We start from the raw sequence: 16375 nt of genomic DNA, 5'->3' as shown, positions 1-16375 counted from the left end.
GAGATAACAGGGGATGAACCTGCGATATGAGCCAGAACAGGAACTGTTTCAGGACAGGGTTTTGATTTCCTATAAACTTTGTTTTGTTGTGTTCCACAGCGTATAATCGCCTCACTGAATCTGCACTCTCTCTTTGTGTGACCTGTCAGGTGAATGGTGTTTGGTTTGAGGCTGTTGGGTCTAACTTTAATTTACTGTAGCAAACACACACTCACACTCACACGAGGTTCACAAACACAGCCACAATATGGAGGCCTGGTGTTTACTGCAGAAACTTCAAGTTTAAAGAGTCAATACTTCAAAAACACTGCTCTGTTCCTCTTTAGATCGCACAGCAGTTGTGGCCATTATCCCAGATTACCTGCTCTTTCCGAGAACAATAGAAGAGGTTTGCACCCTGTGAAGCCCTCAGTCTATTGTGAGCATCTTTTGAATGATAAGGCCTTGAAGCAATTACATGGGCTGTTAGCTCCATCTGAACCCTCGGCAAACTCTGCTCATGTCGTTTAGCGGAGCACACCGGAAGGTTAAAGAATGATTGGCCGGGTATAGGGATTAACGGACGTTTGACAAGTGAAGGTGTAAAATGGACAGGTTGCTCATCTGTAGGGCAGAACCAATGTGTGTCATATGGTTGGTTTTCATGTGGCTGAGGGGAAGTGAAAAGGTAATGAGCCGTTACTGAAAAAAAATAAAAAAGCACCCGTCGCTCCCACTGTTTGCAGGCTTTTGGAGAGGACACTGTGTTCTCTGGGACTTTTCATTTCAAATCGCCTCATTTAGAATCGTTATGAAATCTTGATACAGGGATGTGTTGACTCTGCTCTGATTGATTCATTTCGTTAATATTGTGTCAGGCAGGAACAGCACAGTGGTAATGAATGCCTCCTTGGCCTGATTTTAATCACCTCAATAGCAGAGTGAATGCGGATAAATGAGTCCTGCTTCACTGACTCTTGTAAACAATCTCCTTCCCTCAAACGCCGTTGTTTCTGCATCTCCTCCGGCTGAATGGCTCCTCAACTCTCTGTCATTACAGATACTATATGACTGTGTGTTTTTCTTACTTCTAGCAGAAAGTAATGAAGTATGTGATTTTATTACACTGGGTTTAATGTGGTGTAGTGTGGCTTTTTTGAGTGCACTGCTGGATTACTGAGATTTGATGGAGTTGCAGACTGCTGAGTCTGCACCGGGAGCACTCCACCTCAGATGGACTCATTGCGGCATACATTCTCCATTATGTCTGCGAGGGACACCAGTGCAGTGCTGCCCCCAGTGGTTGGAAAGGCGAATAGCGCAGGATCAAACAGCGCTCCATGAATGAATGAGGCAATGGCATTTGGAGTGATGCCCGGGATAAGAGATGCTCAGTCTGTTTCTGCTGAGCTGGGCCCAAGTTACTCTCATGATTGAGAGTCAGAGTCAGCCATAATGAGCAGGTGGCCTACTTTTCCCTGAAAAGTAGTCAGTGCTCCTGATGACCCAGTGGTGCATAAAGAAGAAGGCCACTGTGAAATCTTTCAAACAGTGAAGCTTCTAAATATAAAACAAACTGAGTGAATGTTAAATATGTCTACTACAGTATGTCACTAATCTGCAGACACAGTTGTTTGTCCTACTGCAAATATCCACTTGTTGTGCCAAATGTGAAATGTAGTCTCTCCTTCAGGGCTTTCTACCTGGATCAGTCCAACATGCCACCCAGCGCTGCACCCAAAGCTGCCCTCATCGATAAGGTAAGAGCAACACAATCACACCACTTCATGCTGCATGACATAATAGGAAGAACCAGATTAGGTCTTATTGCTGCAATGTGGAAACACTTGACACAGAAAGGCAGTCGTTAAAAGTAGTCGTAAAATCCAGCGGTGGCATTGGCTGAAACAGTTTGAATGCACAATCAAAAATAAACACCCAAGCCAACACGGAAATATCTAATATAATGTTTAATTACTACCAGCAACCAATTGACTGCATATGGGGTGGAGCCATGGTATCAAGGTCCTGCTAATATATCCCCTCGACCAATCACGATTCAGCCTCAGCTGTTAATAATGACATTTCACCCTGTTTTTAAAGCATCAAATAACAAATTAAAACCGAACAAAAATCACAGAAACCATTTTTGACAAAAAGTGTTTGACGATTTTTTTTGGTTTGACCCATGTCCTGTCTGATAACATGGAGGAGGCAGTGTTTATAACCTGTACTCCAGCCAGCCACTAGGGGGCGATCCTGTGGACTTATCATGTCCTCCATCTTTGTATCCAGCCTATGCAGCAGTATGTTCTTTTTTTCCTGTGGACAACACACTACACCTTTTGAATGTAGATACCTCAAGCACCTCATAATCTGTAGATCTATTCTTTCCATGCACCACTTTGCTCCCCAACAGTCGGACAGTGTTATTCTTTCCTGCTCTGACCTCCGTCCCTCTGTCCCTGCCCAGTTGATGCGTCCCCTCAATGCTCTGGAGGAGCTCTACCGCCTGATGGAGAGTTTTATCAGCTGTCGCCGCACCGCCGCCTGTCAGTACACCGCCTGCGGGGCTTCCGGAGTGGGGCTTCTCACCGTGGCCTCCGAGCTCTGCTCTCGTCTCGGAGCCACACACATTGTCATGTGCAACAGCGGCGTTCATCGGTGAGTGTGTGTGGGCACGTACGCTGTGCACGTCTGCCAGCGCTGTACGAGCCGCCTCAAGTTAAATTATATGTTCCTGCTTATCATTTTCTCCCCTCTGACAACTTTCCGCCGTTTTCCTTTCTCTTTGCATCTCCCTCGCACTGACACACTTCTCACCTTTCACACTTTTACCTCAGTTTCTCCCTGGTTCTCTGCTCCTACTTGTATCCTCTGTCTAACACTCAATTTCATAAACTCTCCGTAGCCCTCCTCTCTTGCACCGTGGGGATTATCTATTAATACACATTCTCTGCATTAATTAACAGCAGGATATTCTAGTTAATAGGGCCCATTGTTTCTCTCGGACCAGATTAGGGACTTTTAAATAGGCAGAGCACTTTACCCAGGAAGGAGACAGGTCAATTACTTCCTTTCTCATTGAATTCTCTAAATGGAGGCCTAATTCACCTGCTGCTGATGGCACTATTCATCAATGCATGAGGACCAAAATATCCTGATCGTTTGTCAGCGTTCATCCCTCCTTCCAGCTTTCATCTTTCATCTCTTACTCTGCTCTTTTTCCTTCCACCCACCCATTACTCTGATACCCTCTTTCTTTACCCCATGACAGTTTCCACATCTTTTTGTCTCAGGCACACACACACAGACACACACACGCGCTCTCTTAAGTTCGCTGGATGTGACTGATGGCTTGATGAAGTGACACGGATGGAGCTGGGTGCTTGTCTGAGCTCTAATAGAAAGTTCCTGTCTCTGCGAGGACTGCTGCGACTTTATTAACACACACAGCTAGTGTGTGTGTCTGTGCAATTATACACACCAGCCACTACTCATCCAGATAGGCAGGCTAAGTGTACTGTGTCATAGCAAGTGACAGGGCCTGAAATATTTAGGATTATTTGTGAACTTACCTCTTAAACACTGTATTACCCCACTAAGCTATAGGATGGTGGGCTATAGGATTCAATATTAAAGGAGGGTGAGTTAAAAATACTTTGATGTCCGCTCCAAAAACGCATGTATTTTAAAAAATGTATTTCTCATGTAAATGTGGAGCACACAAGCTAAATCTGGTCTAAAGCCGAAACCTATGAAACCAAGCCAGTAGATTAAATTGCATTATCAGTGTGGCAGCCTCCTCAGGCGGTATTGATTGGATTTGTTGGCTTGATGGACGATTTGGTTTTAATAACAGTGAAAGCGTGATGTATTTGGGGGCATCAAGAGTTTACAATACTCTGCAACTCTCCTCTTCCCCAGATTTTATTTTCTGTCCATCATTTTCACCAACAACTATCAGGAAGAAAAATCGAGTTCATCGTCGGTCAGGAAAACAAAAACAAAAGCAGAGTAAGAAAACACTTCAGAAGCCTTATCCTCAACCCAAGGCTCCAATTGACTTACTTTTTTTTCTTCCAATATTTTTCTCCCTCACTCATCCCCTCTTTTTATTCTCTTCTCGGCCATTCTTTCCCTTTCTCTGGGTTTTTCACTCTTGATTCTCCTCTTTAATAAGTCTGGACTTTATAAGTAAGGACTCAGCTCTGGAGAGACGCAGTTAAAATGTGCTGGAATGACATAAAACAGATGGATACATAAATAATATATAAATACTATCTCACCAACCCTAATGAAAAGGGAAACACACACACTCACACAGATTTTGTGCAGCTCCTTCATCCTGCTCCAGCTGAAGAGATATTTAAAGATCCTCTGTGGGTTAACCCCCCCCCCCCCCCTTTTTTTTTCATCAGTGTGGGAGGCTAAAAAATGGGTGATTAAAATATATTTGGGCTGGACTGTGGACTTCTTTTTCATTTCCATTTTTTGTTGGAACAAACTGTTGATTGTTGACTTAATTTACTTGTATTGAATCATGTATAAGTTATTTATCTGGACCTCAAGGGGACATTTCAATCTTGATCTGATTGACTAATGGCCTGTGGGAGCAGTTTCTCCATTGTGAACATCTGCTGACATAAAAAAAAAAAATTGTTCAGTTGAGAAAAGTGACAACGAGAAAACGGAACAGCTCAGATTTCCTAGCAGCTGAAAGGCAATGTTACTTAATGAAAGGGACCCTTGAAGAGTGGGAACTTTGGACAGGTCAATTTACATTGAAATGGCCCTGGATCAATATACTAGTACAGCCTGTTACCACTCAACAGCCTATACTGTATGTGTGTGTGACAAGCAAAGTCAGAGACAGTGTCTCTGGCCTACAAAGTCTAAATCACGGAGTCATGTCAACTCTCATTTTGCACCGTCACAACTTCATGGCAGTGGGAGTATATCACCTCCGTCACAGGAGAAGTGCCGACTTGTCCTTGCTCCCTTCCCTCTAACCTGCAACAAGAACGAATCAATCACGTTGATCAAAAAAACTGTGAAGTCTCCTCAGGTGCAGAAAGACCAGGGCGAGGTTAAAACCTCTTCCTCTTGCTGATGAACCCGAGGTTTGTTATGCTCCTGACGCTGCGTGTTTGCGGTGTGAGTGACGTCTCTGTGGCAAATGCAATGATTCATTAGAGCGGAGATGAGAGAAGGTGAAGCAAGCAGAATGTGATGCTGATGACAAGGTGTCAAGAGGAGCAAAGAAATCTGCTCGGGGGGGCAGGGTGGGGGCTTCGATATAGTTGTACTGAATTCTGCCAGAGATTCATCAAACCCAGAGTTTGACTAGCTTTTTATTTTCCACTGATGTTTGTTTCAGTCTCAGATCTCATATTCAACCTTCATCTGTTGTTGATGCCTTTCATGTTGCAAACGTGAATGAGTGAGTGAGGAGCCAGAGAATGTAGACATAGTAAAAGCTCAATGTTTTTATACCTCTGCGCCGGGGACAGGCAGTGGCAGGAGGCATCGTGTTTTTGGATTGTCCGTTCGTTCTCGTGAACAAATCCCAAGAACACCTTGAGGGAATTTCTTTAGATTTGGTACAAACGTTCACTTCCAATAGATAGATTCCATTTCTGTGGTTGAAAGGCCAAGGTCGCAGTGATCTCATGTTCTGGTCAACAGAAGCAAGACCCTGCAACCTGATGTACCCACACGCCAATTAAACATCCACCTCCTTGGTGCTTATAAATATGCAGAGTGAGAGTGAATGGTTGAGCTTGACCTCATGTTTCCTCTCTGATCAACAGCTGCACGCTGAGTGTGACATTGGAGCAGGCCATCCTGCTGGCCCGAAACCACGGCCTGCCGCCTCGCTGCATCATGCAAGCCACCGACGTCATGAGGAAACAGGTATGTACTGCATTTTGCACCCTTTTAAAAACACACACACACACTCCCCCTTGTTGTTTTCCCCTCAGCTGCTACAGTCCCCACAGTCCCTACTTTTGGACTGAATCCGAGTTTCAATCCACAATTTCTGGATCCAAAACCATCAGATAAACCGTATGCTTCATTGAGTCAAAAGTAGGCTGCCAGAACAGTATCAGTGATAGATATTAGTGCCAATAGTGGAGCTGTGACACCATTTTAGCTTCTTTAGTCAATGTTTGATTTCTCACAGACACGATTAATTCATTAATATTGCTATTTTTCAAGGCAGTCAACAGAAAGTATACTTTTTGGTGTTTTCTGCGAATAATCAAATATCCTTTTGCCTCCGTTTATGTTGTAATTTATTTTACCTCTCTCCCCTGCCCTCCCCCCTCACTCCTCTCTCTGCCCGAGTTCAATCTTATCAGATTTGCATACACTGCAACCACGATATGAATTTACCAAAACGAGGTAGTAATGAGAAGCTGAACAGACTGCTTGAGAGGCTGCTGCTTGTTTGTTTGCCTGCATGCCTATTTGGGGTCAAGGGAAGGAATTCCCATTACTTGCTCAGCGCGTCGGCACATTCTCACTCCACAAAAAGCTCCGGCCGTGACCAGATCTTGGCATATGTCTCAGAGGCTCATTAGAGGTTCTGTGAGTGCTGGTTATTTAGCTGTTTGCAGTGAGAGGAGAGGTCAGTAGAAGGGCTGAGGGACCGCGGGAGGAGAGGAATTTACTTCTTTACTCCGAGAGCTGGGCCGGCGGCCAGGAGGATGCAACTCTGTACATTGTTTAACCTTGAGCGCTACTCTATGTGTCTGGAGAGAAGATCCATCTTGTGGAGGGCGTGGTTTGAGATATTTTTTTATATGAATATGAACAGGTATTGAGTTTGTAGTTTCGGTTAATTAATCAGAGGGGGACTTTTCATTATGTTTCCATCGAATCATTTTTCTGTGTCTGGCCTTTTTCTGTTTTATTGCGTCATCCTTGACCTACACATCACTGAGGGGTGTGTTTGTATGTGTGTGTGTGTGTGTTTTTGTGTGTGTGTGTGTTTGTGTGTGTGTGTGTGTGTTTGACTATCACTGAAGGTTTGGATGATGCCTCTTCTTCCTCTCTAAGAGAAGCATGCAGAAAAAAGTGTCCACTGTAAAACGCTGCTACCAGTTTTATTCACCATCTTCACCTCACTTTGATGGTTGATTCAACTAAGAGTAAGAGTAATACGATTAATGAGATGGATTGCCATGACCCTCTATACAGACAATAATGGTTCAATAGGGAAGAATCCCTCTAAATTTGGTGATTTTACTTTGTGTGGGGAATCTTTTGTCTTAATTTATATTATCTCACTATCAAAAGGTTTAGAAACCCAATTTACTTGAATCAAGTTCCAAACTGTAAAAAGAGTTTGAGCTCCTGTAGTTGTATCTGATTCATCTGATCTTCTCTGGGCGCTGTGTCCTATGGGGACATCGGGGGCATCTCTGTCCGGAGGAATCAGATTAATCGAATAATTGCTGATGCTATCCTGCTCTGAACGTAGCTCGGGGCCAACTCTCAGATTGCACATGGCAGAGCTGTAACTGAGAGGTCAGCTAATGCAGTTCTTGCCAGTCGCTTCCTCTGTGCTTTAAAAAGGAGACGCTGATGACGCCTTTGGATAGTGTTTTGACTGTGTGTGTTTCTGCGAGTACGTGTGTTTCAGAGGGGGAGAAGGTTTCTGCGTGAGCAGGTGTTTGTGTGCTCAGATTGAGAGGCTGAGTTTCTTCTCGCCCCCTGCAGATGTGTATCTGCCAAGGCTGCAGCCAGCGAGCAAACTACAGCAACATTAGCAAAGACCAGACGTGCACCTGACTGAGGGAAATCGAAATCGGCAGCACACAAACACAAGCAGGATTCAAGTCCTGTACATCTCCTTAGAGAGACGATGTTTTCTACATGTGCATGCATTGCTAAAGAGCAGACGTGTGCACATGCTGCGGTATAGTTACAATTTTCGGTTCTCCACATGCAATATTTATTGGAGCTGTTTATACTAGAAATTATACCATCTCTCTCGCAGGTGAATCCAAGTCTTTCATGCTCTGACAGGAAGCAATTTCACCTGGGGCCGAAACTCGTGTCAAACATCATCAGACGTGTTTCACCCAAGATGGTTCCAGATTGTTGTTCCTCTCTTGGCCTAGTTGACTTTTTAAATATGTGAATAAATCTGTTCAACAGCTAAGTTGAAGTCCTCAAAACCTCCCAGTGCTTTCCAAGAAGTGAATTTAATACAATGACGTAGGAAATGCACACGTAGTTCCAGAGTTTGAATCATATTACTCAGCATGTGCTATTTCTAAACAAATGCTGAATCACCTCACACCTCCCTGTAATTTCTTTGGGAGGAAGCATTCTCAGTTCTCAGAGGGCACAACTGTTTTACGGCTTTCTGCATAAGCTCCTCTCTCTAGGGGTTTGTTTCCGGGCCCCTATTTATAGCCATCGCATTTCAAGCTGACGCACGGTGTCGTGAGTTGATGATTTTTCTGTTGGTCTTTCAGGGGGCGAGAGTTCAGAATTCTGCCAAGAATCTGGGAGTGAGAGACCGGACGCCGTCATCAGTCCCAAGGTAAAACTGGAGTCACATCCTGTGTGTCAGGGGCAACGTCAGCCTACTGATTCACATACCATCACATACGGCTTTGTATGTGATATAACGTGTACTTTATATTATCTGTGACCATTTGAATTGTTACCCTTGTTGGTATATTGTGTCGATCTGCATTTAAATCACCAACATTTTAAGATGTACAGAAAATTTCTTTGTAATATTTTTTTAACGTACAGTACATATCCATTTCTAATTGTACTTTCTAGCTTCCTGTTCTGGTAGAAGACAAGTTGTCATTTAAAAGTAGAGGAATCCTATTGATCAGAAGTTCAGGGTTTGAAAACAACACACTAGGTTTTGCTGATGGAGTTGCGACACTCAAGTTCTCATTCATTTAGCTACAGCATATATTTTTGCATGAAACAAAACAAATAAGTTAAGTTGGGCTAAATGTTCACTGAAAACTAACATTAAGAAGTTGTGTTAATGCAAACGTTCGGCTTTAGTCAAAACATTTTTTTTTTCAAATTGCTGCTCTTCAACTGTCCCTCACAGAGCGGACATCTCCCTGCAGTCACACAAATTCAGCAAATTCAAAAGTGCGTGTATTTGTGCTGTCCAGTAGCTCTGTGTGTGCACTTTTTGTGCAGGACTGAGGCCAAATGGTTCCATTAGAAAGGAGCTCCCTGTTCTCCGTCGCTCGGAGACGAGGACCGCCTCAGCCATTTGGCTGTGACATATAGGCTCTTGTGTGACAGGCAGCCCTTTTGAACCTTTTAGTGAAATTGACAAATACAATTAAGTAGCGGGATGATTAGTGTTGAGACATTCTGGTCACCGAGCAAAATCGCTGCACTCTCAGTAGGTCTATGTCATAATTGTTCCAGCGTGAGGGAGCGCTGTACGATGACCGAGATTCTCAGTCATCTGCCGATGAAAGAGACGGTTACGTTTTAGTGAGAGTTTACTCTGCAAACATGTGATTTAATGTGAGTCTCTTCAAAAGCAAAAATATGTGAGTGGTGCAAATGGGGATTTAAACCAAGGACGAGAGTAGTGCTGTGTTAAGAGATAAGAAAAGAGGCAGATATCGGAGAAATCTGCTCTGGGATCAAAGAAAAAAAACGGATGAATTCTGAATAACACCAAATACATTTGTCGCTAAAGTATTTCTTCCCTTCATTAAGGCGGCAGAACAGAACATTTCATCTTTGACTGTAGAGCCCGACAGATGCTGGCTGATGCTAAGATGTCAAAAAAATGTAATTGAGATTTGAGATTTGATAGTTTAATGCATTATTGTATTTCTCTGACCAGGTTGTACAAGCTGTGCCAGCCCCCTCCCCCCGATGGTGACCCATAATGCATTGCACCCAGGAAGGTGATGAGCAGTGAGTCCGAAGTGTTCTGCTCTGGAAGTCTTCCCTCCGCCCATGAAGGATCAACCCATCTGAACATTTCTATATGCTCAGAACAGCTGCCTTAAGTGTAAATAGACTTTTTTTTTTTAAACGTAAATAGTATTTTTAATACTTTATATTTTATACATATTTTGATTTTTTTTTTTTATCGTGTAATGCATCTGACGAGGACATGAGAAAAACAAAAGATTTGATCTCAATGGAGTTAAATAAGCTCAGTGTATTGGCTTCATTGAAAAATGATTGCTTTTTTTCATGTTGGACGATTACATGTCATGTTTGTAGTTTAATTTCCATATGAAATAAGCAAGATAACATTGTATCAAAAGATATTTTCATTGTGTTTGTTCAGAGTAGCCAATAATCTGTCTCTGTTCTCTGCCTCATATGTGTTAATCAGAAATCGATAACCACACGAATGTCATTTCTAACGCTTCCTGACATGATTTTTATTCTTCTGTAAATATACACTTTTATCAGAAATAAGCAGAAAAGACTCCTGCTGTTGTTTCCGACAGATTTTGTTCTTCTATGGCTGTTGTATGCATGAATATAAAGATTTTCCATGGTTTATCAGTATTAACATATGATAGTTTACGGGAAGTAGAGCTGTGAGATATATTCTGTTATTTTATATTGACAGTACTCAGGATTAAAGTGTCTCTCTATGCTACTTATTATTGGATGTATTCAGTGTAGGGTGGATTGCTCAATGCCAATCAAACAACCAAGTGATAATAAACTGCATTAGGAAGCTCCAGTGCTGTTCCCACACGTATGTCTCTGTTGTTTCATCAATGGTGTTAAAACGACTTATTGCAGCAAGGATTTTCCTCAAAACACTTAAAATGTTGTCAAATATATTAAAGCTGATCAAATGTAGTTATGACCAATTCACGACTGACTTTGTTTATTCTGTATTTAACATGTATCACTTGAACAATATCTATCTCAGTGTAATAAACAGACCTGCTTCATGGAAAAACACTATCCAGCCTTTCTTATAAGTAGAGCCGATGTCGAACTGAGTACAAAAAATCTGTAATAACTTATCAACCCATACACACACATACGGTAAACGAATATCAACTGATGGAACACAACATAACCTTTGACCTTAAAGCCTTAATAAACTTTCTGATACCGATATCATTCAATATACATGTATATAAATCAGACATATATCATTTTTGCAAGAGTCGTAACTGACAGAAATGATTGAGGCTTGATATTTTACAGTTAAACCATAAACTTTACTATAAATAACTGAAAATACAACCAAATACTAAGAACTTGAAGAAATGACTGTGTTTTAAGAAAAAAAATATTTTATGTAAAATGTACACATAAAAACATCTTGTCTACATTGTTTTTTCTATAAAATAAAAGTGGTCGCATATCAGCAAACATAAACAACAATACGCTGAATATTGTCTGTAAAAAACCTTGGCTAACCAATGAAAACGATTAATCGGTCAAATCTTTATTTGCACTTTTCATTCTACGGTTGTTTAGTAACCGTAGAATCTCCACTGAAGGACAAAATTATATAAATCATACTTTTTTTTTTTTTTACGTTACTCTGCAGAATGCACAACACTTGCGTCAAATACCATCATGGAAGTGCACTTGAGACTGCGCAGTTTCTTAGCATTAATATATTCGGATCATGTGACACATGGAGGACGGACGGTGGATGACAGGGGGACCGACCCGGAGCAGGAGTCCGGCCGGGACCTCTTCACATCCCGTCTGTGGCCGGGAGCAGGCAGCGCTCTGCGGTTGAATGGGAGTGGCCCAGTTAGCACCGGCAGCCAGTGAGCGGAGCACTGGGAAGCTGCTGCCGCCGAGCAGGGGTCTGTCCCGGGCTGAGTCTCCACGATGAGCCGGGCTCCTCACCACGACCACCCGCTGACCAGGCGCTCGGTGACATTTTGCACGGGGAGTATTTCTTCTTGACACCCTCCCTCCTGAAGGACGAATGACAGCGGCTCTTCCCGTGATTTCATCCCGCTAAAAGCTCCGGCGAGGACCGACAGCTTCCTCATGGCGTCCCCTCAGCAGTCCCGGATCCAGTCGTACCTGGAGAGGAACAGGATCGGACCCTTGTTCGAGGTGAGTGAAAGTTCCCATTCTAAAGAAACCGTTTCTTTCCATGAATCCTTTTTATCTCCAGTTTGTGTTCAATGATGAGATCTGCACAGGGAGTAACGGACACTATACAGAACTCTCTCACAACCTGTACTAGATAGTAAAGCATTTAGTACTTTAAAGTATAATATTCAACCTTATATACACCTTTACTCTATATTAAAACATCTAGCTGGATTCAACTATAGTATTTCTCCTTATATACTCTTGTATTGCAGATAGTACTTTAAACTCTATTATTCAACCTTATATACACCAATACTCTATATTTAAGCATTTACTTATTTAAGCTATATTATTTCTTCTTATATACACTTGTACTGTAGATATTCAATCATATAGTTACGTTAAACTATATAATTCAACCTTTTATACACTTGTAGTGTAGATATTATAACATTTAGTACTCTAAACTATATTATTCAACCTTATATACAGTTGCACTAGCTCTTTATTGAAGCATTTAGCCACATTAAACTATGTTATTTTTCCTTATATACACTTTAATGTAGATGTCAAACCATTAAGCTAAATTAGACTCTGTTATTTCTCCTTGCTCTGTAGATGTTAAAGCCTTTAGCGACGTGGAACTGTATATTCTTCCTTGCATTTTCCTTCATTTTCCATGCACTTCCTGAACCGTCCCACTCCACTCACCACTCTAGCACAGAGGAATATTGGCTGCTGTGTTTACGCTCACATCTCCGTGTTTAGCTCTTCCTACAGTCATTTGCATTTCAAAAAGACGCTGTGCCACCGCCACCGCCTGACTCCACACACTCGGCTTTGTGAGGTTACAGGGGAGCTGCCTGCCTGTCTGCATGTTTGCCAGTCAGGGGATCTGTGTGTATTCTCAGGGTGGCTCCTGAGCAGCCCAGGGGAGAGCATGACTTCATCCTTTTGTTTGCTGTTGGATTTAAAGCTCAGAGCAGGACCGCACACAGGTGTGAGGCGTGATCACGGCAAAGATGGAGAGGACAAGAATCCATGTGGCGTTGAGATGATTGAGCGAGTGTCTTCAAACAAGAGCAGGCGAGACCAGCGTAATGCGGTGGGATCACATGCACCGTGCAGTATTCACATGCGTGGTGGGTTTCTGCCAAAAAAAAGTGCTGACGTGTGAGTCCCGTGCGTCAGCTGGATGTGTAGTCGCAGCACACACACACACACACACACACACACACACACACACACACACACACACACACACACACACACACACACACACACACACACACACACACACACACATGAAGTGCATGTTAAGCAGATGTAGGAGCAGTGGCGAGGGTTGCTTCAGCACCTTGGACAGAGACTCACCCTGTGAAGGAGACAGGGAATCTTAGTGAGGCCACAACCGCACAATGATAGTCGACTGTGTGTGTGTGTGTGTGTGTGTGTGTGTGTGTGTGTGTGTGTGTGTGTGCTCTCTCTCTGTTTGTTTTTCCTCCCTCCATTTTTCCTCTTCCACCTGTCTCCCCGCTCTACTCTCTGCCTCACCCCCCCTCGTCTGTTATTAGCCACAATTAAACCATCTCTCCTTTATGCGACAATTGAAGATGATTAAAGCAAAATGTGACTTTACGGTGGCGCTTGCGGTGTTGCTGAATAAAACACCTTTTGTCCAAAGATCAATGAGCTCACAGGGTGAAGCTCTTTCATGCTTTGTATTGCATCATGTGTCCTGAAGGAACCCTGTAGACTTTTTATCCTGAGCTTTAACGATCATTGCCGACTGTGTAGAGGCTGTGAGGAGTTGCAGGTCGGTAGACGATGTTGGAAGGAGATGTAATAACAGGAGTATACATCTCCTGGGTCTGCCTCTCTCATGAGAAAATGATGCAGGCGCTCCCCTGGTGTTGCGCTTGAACAAACCTTGGCCCTGTCACCGTTGTCTCAAAGAGAATTCATCCAAGTGCAGTCAGTTGTGAAGAAACAATTTGAAAAAGAAGAATCCAGGAAGAGCTGCAGGAATCCCTTTTGTAATTTTCCTTTTTGGATCAGATGAAGAGAGCGGTTGTGCAGCAGATGTAATCACACACTGGTTCTGCTGCGCTGCTTCAACCAAAAAGAGCTGATTGAAACTTCGATTGTCATTCAAACAAAGTGAGAACAACACTTTCTGGTTAAATGCAACATCTCTCGGTTACAAGAGCACACGTCTCAAACTTTTTTCCATCAACGCTAAAACATTGACATCAGCATTATGTTGATATATGGAGTCATATGTGACTAGGATTAGTGCGATGTAATACACACATTAGTGGCACAACCCAGTTTCTGCAGTAATTGACATATTTTCCAAAGATGGAATATTTTAATGTGACCGGAATAATCATCTTTCAAAACATTATTAGTTTTAAAAGGAGCATGACCAATTGATTTTAGCTTTTCGCAGTCATATCAGTACTTGCGTTTATATTTGTCGATATGAACCTGAATTTTACAGAACTAATGTTTATTTACATTTTTCAACTAAAGATCAGCCTATTTGTTCTAATGTTATATATAATAAAGTTTATGGTTATAATCTAAACAAGGGTATGATAAAGACATCTTGGTAATCACTGAAATTTTTTAAATATATCTGATAAATTGATTTCGGAAACCCTTCTCTCCTCCATATCAGTATTGTCACTAAAAACTCAGTATCGGTCAAGGTGATCTTACATTTGTCTACAATAGTTGCCGGAATATATTAATCGAGGAGCCTTAACAAAGTGTAATGAAGCATCACGTGCATCGAAGATATAGGTCAGCTAACATCCTGTATGAAGATCAGAGTTCTTCTCTGATCCATCTCTAATTAACGATCTGCTTCTTACATCATGCTGTGTAAATGCTCAATGGGATCAATTTCTTTACCAGAAACGGCTCTTTTTTCGTTTCCTTTCTCTCTCACACTCGTCTGCAAACCCCATAACCTCTTCCCCCGCCCCCCCCCCCCCCCACAGCGCCGCAGTATTAAAACGTCTGTGTAACAGCGAGCAGGGATTCATTTACTCACTCTGATGAGACACTGCTTATGATTTGCCAGATAATTGATTTTTTTTTTCTCTCACTAATGAAATGGTTGCTTTTCGGAGATAGCAAGCTGAGTCAACACCAGCGGAATATTCTCTAAGACTTGAAGCAGCCTTTCATAATAATTGAAGTAATTGCACCCTGGATTATTCTCAGCCACTTATTATTTTCCAACACTTACTCTTTTCCATTCGCTAAATGGTTTAGGTCCAGCGTGACCTTTCATACATCTGTGTTAGAGGAAGAGTTGTCGCCAGTGTAGCCGTTAAAGCAAGAGGATGCATTGGATGCAGCAGGCTTATGTGTGGGTTGGATGAATCTCCACTTTCCTGGCATTTCGAATTTGACAGAATCGCTTCACCTGTGTGAGAAAATCAGTGGAATTCTCTAATCTTGGCATTATCAGAGACGATCTGCGTGATCAATGTGTAAATCTCTGACATTTAAACGTGTATAACAGCACCGGGTGGTAAAAATGGAGCAGTTATTTGCCTCTTATCACCAGACGCTATGAAAACCACTCTCCTTTTCCTCCCTGCTGCGATCATTCATGTCTAAGTCGATATAATTGCTATGTGGAAGCAGTGGCTGTGTGAAGCAATGGATCATGTTAATGCAGCGCCGACCAAATAGTGTCACTGGTTTGAACTAGAAATGGTGTAAAAGTCAAACGTTGAGTTGTAACGAATTGGTTTGATTGTTCAAGTCTTAACTTTTTCTTCAGTGACTTCATTAGCTGGAATCGTGGTCTGCTTATATACTGTGGCTTAGAATTGGTCTCAGCTCAGGGCTTTTTATGACCCCTTGCTGATACAGTATTAATAAAACACAGATGAGTAGCAAACTGGATTGGTATTGGCTTGGATACAACTTTAATGAAAATGAATCAGGTCTGCATTGCTGCGTTTTATCATTTTGGAGGTTTTATTGGTGCACAACAGTACCTAAGAAAATGCACAATGAGAATACAAAGCACCGACAAATGTAATCCAATTAATCACTTTTTTTCTTATCTCATTGAGATACAATATGTTTCTCTCTGTTTGCCACAGCCTCAGATTTCCATTCTCACAGTAGAATGATCTCTAATGTAATTTCCAACGTGCAGAACATAATGAAAATTACATAGCTGAAATCGATAAATACAAAGAAAAGACGACTGCTGATGAATCTGCTCAGTTTCAGGCTGATAACTTGGGTAAAGGTGCACAAATTCAAATCACTGATTCTCTCTTTTCCTGCTATTGGTGTTGCTACC

The 16375-nt window shown here is 42.2% G+C and overlaps 2 protein-coding genes across 2 annotated transcripts in view; both read left to right on the top strand.

Moving 5' to 3' along the window:
* Positions 1 to 10063, top strand: part of prex2 (phosphatidylinositol-3,4,5-trisphosphate-dependent Rac exchange factor 2) — an 87078-nt gene extending 77015 nt beyond the window's left edge. The window contains exons 37-41 of the mRNA XM_061094108.1: positions 1673 to 1739; positions 2453 to 2643; positions 5793 to 5895; positions 8472 to 8539; positions 9839 to 10063. Coding sequence (XP_060950091.1) covers positions 1673 to 1739; positions 2453 to 2643; positions 5793 to 5895; positions 8472 to 8539; positions 9839 to 9884 — 475 coding nt within the window. The 3' untranslated portion in view covers positions 9885 to 10063. The remainder of the gene's footprint in view (positions 1 to 1672; positions 1740 to 2452; positions 2644 to 5792; positions 5896 to 8471; positions 8540 to 9838) is intronic.
* Positions 10064 to 11759: 1696 nt separating this feature from the next.
* c20h8orf34 (chromosome 20 C8orf34 homolog) overlaps positions 11760 to 16375 on the top strand; it is a 53862-nt gene continuing 49246 nt past the window's right edge. Inside the window, exon 1 of the mRNA XM_061093958.1 lies at positions 11760 to 12057. Coding sequence (XP_060949941.1) covers positions 11989 to 12057 — 69 coding nt within the window. The 5' untranslated portion in view covers positions 11760 to 11988. The remainder of the gene's footprint in view (positions 12058 to 16375) is intronic.

The sequence above is a fragment of the Limanda limanda genome, chromosome 20 (assembly GCF_963576545.1).
Source record: "Limanda limanda chromosome 20, fLimLim1.1, whole genome shotgun sequence".
Classification (NCBI taxonomy): domain Eukaryota; kingdom Metazoa; phylum Chordata; class Actinopteri; order Pleuronectiformes; family Pleuronectidae; genus Limanda; species Limanda limanda.
Note: the sequence above shows the minus strand (reverse complement) of the source record. Positions and strands in the feature narration are given on the sequence as shown.